This window comes from Stigmatopora nigra, unplaced genomic scaffold (genome assembly GCF_051989575.1).
Source record: "Stigmatopora nigra isolate UIUO_SnigA unplaced genomic scaffold, RoL_Snig_1.1 HiC_scaffold_49, whole genome shotgun sequence".
NCBI lineage: Eukaryota > Metazoa > Chordata > Actinopteri > Syngnathiformes > Syngnathidae > Stigmatopora > Stigmatopora nigra.
The window spans coordinates 37,501-42,500 of NW_027551628.1; the positions used below are offsets into that span (position 1 = coordinate 37,501).

At 37.7% G+C, this 5,000-nt stretch overlaps 1 protein-coding gene across 2 annotated transcripts in view; it reads left to right on the top strand.

Annotated features, from left to right (window-relative positions):
* Positions 1-772: 772 nt before the first annotated feature.
* ciapin1 (cytokine induced apoptosis inhibitor 1) overlaps positions 773-5,000 on the top strand; it is a 48,618-nt gene continuing 44,390 nt past the window's right edge. Inside the window, exons 1-3 of one of the 2 annotated variants that reach the window (XM_077711856.1) lie at positions 773-1,079; positions 1,625-1,803; positions 1,877-2,020. In XM_077711856.1, coding sequence (XP_077567982.1) covers positions 1,647-1,803; positions 1,877-2,020 — 301 coding nt within the window. In that variant the 5' untranslated portion in view covers positions 773-1,079; positions 1,625-1,646. The remainder of the gene's footprint in view (positions 1,080-1,624; positions 1,804-1,876; positions 2,021-5,000) is intronic. The other variant, XM_077711855.1, reaches the window with a different exon arrangement.

Consider the following 5,000-nt stretch of genomic DNA (forward strand, 5'->3'; position numbering starts at 1 on the left):
TCCTTGTCTAGTCTTTTGCAAACATACGATGTATTGAGAACTGACCTGGGATCTGAAGTGAAATATATCTTATTAGATGTATTCTATATATAGGCTCTTCGCTATCTTTTGGTTTGGAGACAGAATGTCCCTGGAATTTACGCTTTTAGATAACTAATTCAGTAATTGTTATGAATTATTTGCTATAAAATTTAACTTAAAGGTTTGTGTCATATTCAAAAGATTCTTCCGCCAGAATGTGGGATGTTTTGTGCCTGCAGACTAAAGTGCACTAATTTGATCATTGTGTTTAAACAGAATCTTCAAAACAATGTGTGAAAAACAGTAGGTAACTCTGGGTGTTTGTTGTATGAACAATTTAGCTGTGTTCTCGAAGCTTTTTTCTAATTTGACATTCCTGGTTTGCTTGTCTTGACATCCTCAACAGACGTTAAAGTTAACATCCACGAGAATCTCGCCTTTTTTGATCCAATAAAGAAAACTAGTCATGGAAGCTTCAATAATGTCTTTCCTATATTTTTGTTAACACTTGTTGGCGTTTGTTTTGTTGTGTCTTCTCTATAAATACATGGAAAATTAAAATGGAATCCCAGGTCAGTTCTCAGTACATCGTTTATTTGCAAGAGAAAGACAAAGGCTTTCGTGTTCTGACTCCAATATTTAAGGTCTTTCCAAGTCTAAAGTGGGCGTTAGTTCTGAATATAGGTGGGTGTGTATCGTTTACCTATTTTGACCACTATAGTGAAGTAGTGAGTAGAAAGTTTCAAGATAAGCGTGGAGCGTGTAACAAATACAAGACTTGAATAACAAGGAAGGAATATATGACCATTGTGAAAACGTCAGTTGGGCTATATGTCGGTGGGAATATACTTTGAATATATATGACACACTCAAATAATGTTCTTATTGAACAATTCCTGGAAAAAGATTTCGTTTCATTAAAAAAAAACAACTCCATTTTGTTCGAAAGGAAGTGTCGCATTTCGTGCGCATGCGCATATGCAAATGACACGATTTTGTTTTTGTCAGGATATTTTCGTGATTTACGAAAACGGTGGATAGAAGTAGTTTGACCTAAGGTAAGCCACATCATGGTATTAAATGACTATGAAACATAGTACCGATAGTAATGGTATTTTCTATACAAAATTGAATATAGTGCTGCATTGTTTTGTGAGTTATACTACTGGCTTCTTTGTATGTCTCATTCATTGATGTTCGACAGTTCCAATTATGTCCATCACGATAATGCGACGTTTGGGGCTCAGTGAAAGTCCAGTTATTAAAATAAATAAATAAATAAATAAATAAATAAAGTGAGATATTGAAGAAAGGGTGGCGAACAAGTTAGACACGAAGTAATGTAAACTGAAAGTCGAAGAGGCACACCTTGATACCAATCACCCAAATTATTTAAAAAAATAAAATAATTTATTGTTAGCTTTAATGGGCCCTGATGAATGTGTATGAAGAGAGAATGAAAACAAGGGAAACATGAAACGAGGGAAAAAGCCACAGTATTTACAACAGTGGTGTGCCGTCGGGGCCTTCAAGACATTCTTATATACGTGTGCGTGCTTGTGTGTATGTATTTGTGTATATGTGTGTACGTATATATGTATAGCTGTCTATTTGTTCCAGAACTCATGGCAGACCTCAATATCAAAATGGGGGATAAGGTGCTGTTAATTTGGGCCCAGCCGTCATCCCCCACGACTTTGATGAAGTTTGGCGACAATCTCTGTACCATTGTTGGTCCAAATGGAAAGGTTTCACTGGAAAACATGGACATGCTATTGCCCTGTGAGTATTACTATAACTATTTTCTGCCTTTGTTTTAATTGAAGTTGAAAATACATTTCCCCTTTTTCCGTAGCCTCCCATGCTGAGTCCTCATTTGATTGGGTGCTCTCCTGCCTCCTGTCAGACATTCTTTTTATCCACAGTTCAGAGACTCTGGCAGAGATGGCCAGAGTACTTAAACCTGGTGGGAAAATAATTCTGGATGAACCAGTTACAGGTAAGATGAAAATCTCATGGTTTTTATAGGAGGAAATTATAAGTTGATGAAGTACTGAAATTGAAACTTTGCTCACACGCTAAAATGTTTGAAAATATTTTGTTCTGACTTACAAAATAGATACCATAGAAATTTTTGGAATATACTGTCTAAGGTAAGACAAAGTCTCTTTGCAATTGCTTGTTCATAATGTATCAGTTTTTGTAAGTATAACAGCATCGTAGTCATCCTTATGGCTGACATGTCAGCATAAACACCCAACTGTCTGACGGATTAATCAATCTTAGTCTTGTGATTGGGTTGACATGTCAGCACAAATACTCAACTGTCCGACACTGATCAATTACTTTTTGCCCTGCAAATGACTGAAACGTTTCTGTCCAAAGTCCTTTGACAAAATTCAGTTTTGCCTGTATTTAAGACACACTCACTGGTCATTCATCTAGAGTTGCAAGAACATCGCGCTGAACAGGACTCCACTGTTAGAGTTCTCACTCTCCACTTTGCAGTTTGGTAATAAACATTCTTCCTATTTAATTGATCTCACTCTTTCTTAACCTGCTCCTAAAGTTGTGTTTCAGATCTATCAGACTGTATATATAGATAGACTGTCTGTACAGCAAAGGATCCACACTACCCTCGATTCAGTCATAATTTTTTGTCCGACAAAAGTGGCTTATATGCGAGTAAATACGGTCATGTACATTTTTGCACCTTTTTGCTGTATTTTATGTTATTGGGATAATTCCAAATTGTATATGCCATATAAAAAGTTTTGCACGAGATCTGCTAATATTGCAGCGCTACCTTATATTACGAATCGCCCGTAGTTTAGTACACCAGTTTATACCAAATTACGATATCCAGATTTTCTTTAAAATCTACGAAAGTGGCGCTAAGTGCTACTGATCATTGTGGTCCACTATTCAAAGCCATCTTTCTGGATTCAAAAATTGTGAAAGACTATGCGTCCGCCCGCACAAAGTCCAAAGGCATAATATTGCAAAAACCAGATAATATTTCAAGTCGAATTGCCGCTAATGCAACAGGATTATTCACACTCCGTATGGAAGCCAGTAATGACAACTCGTTTGTTTTCCATAGTGTTGCCACATTTCAGTGGAAACCGGAAAATCTAACATCACTTTTATCTGTTCCAGTGGTTACAGAATTGTCAGCAAATGGCTGTATCATTTTAACACACAACTTTGTGCAGAGTTGCTGAAATATCATCTCAGTTGGGTAAATTGTCTTGCACTAGACAGTGATAATGCTCCAGTCATGTCAGGTGGGAAAGCTGGGGTGTTTGGCCATATCAAGGAAGGGAATGACAGCATCTTCTTTGCGGGCTGTATTTGCCATATGTTGCACATAGCTGCCATAAATGCAACTTGTGTCCTTCCAGTTGACTTCGACGATGTACTTGTGGATATTTATTACCACCTTAAGAATAGTGCAAAACTTAAGATGGATTTAAAGATTTAAGCGGAGTTGTGTGAGGACGCAAGCTTGAAAGTCCTGAAATATGTTCCCACGAGGTGGCTTTCAATGAAGCAATCTAATCACTGTGCCCTTATATTGAGAAAGACATTTTTTGAGGAGAAGAAGAAATCTTCCCATCACAACAGCAGACCAGCCAGAGCGTACAAGTTTCTCTCTAGCCAGACTGCTCTCTGCTACATGCTTTTTCTGAGCTATATACTGGAATTATTCACAACCTTAAACATGACGCTACAGTCGGAAGCACCCCTAATCCACAAGCTCAGAAGATTGATGAAACACTAACCCTAACACCTGAAACTGATGGTGTAGTTCATGAAAACTGTTGCTTTGCGTGACTAAGACTTGTTGGAAGTGAAAGTAGATCATGAGAAGATTAGTATTCCATTTGAGAAGAATGATGATGGGCTTCGTATTGGTGAGACTGTTCGTCAGTACATGAAAGAGAAAAAAGATGCCTGAAAAAAGTGACTGCCATCTACACGTGTGAGAAAGTTTGATAAAACTGCAGTGAAATATATGTGAAAGAAAAATTCCCAATGAAGGATGAATTGCTCAAACATGCTGAGAGGTAGCTGATCTCAGCATCATCAAAAAAAAGTTCCTTCACAAGTGTAAGGTACATCATAGAGATTCCCATGCATGAAGCCTGACTGCAAAAATCTAAAGCTCATTATCTTTGGTTAAAATGGGTTAGGTTCATCCTACTTTTTTTATTTAATATTTTTGTAAATGACCATATGCAGAGCTGCCAACTACTCTGGAATTTCAGGAGTTTATCCAGAAATGAGACGCAAACTCAGGGACTCTGGACAACCTCCCTAAACTCCGGCAACCGCCCAAAAATTGTTTTTTTTTTTTTTAAAGCAACCATTTCAGAAAAGTACCACATTTCCAATTTAAATGCCTCAACATTCACACCATCGCTAGGGCCATCTTGATTCAACTGGATCGTAAACCGGAAAAATTCGGTAACGAGTGCATTGTGAATCATTCAAGTTACAAGTTCTGACGAATGATTTGCCTTGTGTGACTTCACCGCATATCGATTTTGCATGAATAAATTCATTCCGGAAATTATAATAATAATAATCCTCCATTTCACTGAGCACTGGCTCCCCTCAAGGCAGTGTACTGAGTCCTCTTCTGTACTCCCTGTTCACATAGGATTGTACACCAACCCACCAGTCTAACTCCATCATGAAATTTGCCGATGACACCACTGGGGTGGGACTCAATAGAAGATCAGATACATGCATGTTTCAGAAGAAGCAGTTAGTCTTGTGGGACTTTTGATTAGTTGTGTAAAGTTAAATTTAGTTACAGTGATTTTGACTGTCTCCGATTTGATTTGTAAACCGGTTAATATTAAAATCTGCACGCAAGAAACCCAATTTTCTAAGTTGGGCCCAAAGCTTAATGTAGAATGTATTAGAGGCGGATGGAGGTCTACACAGTGGAGCAAATAACATGACCAAAC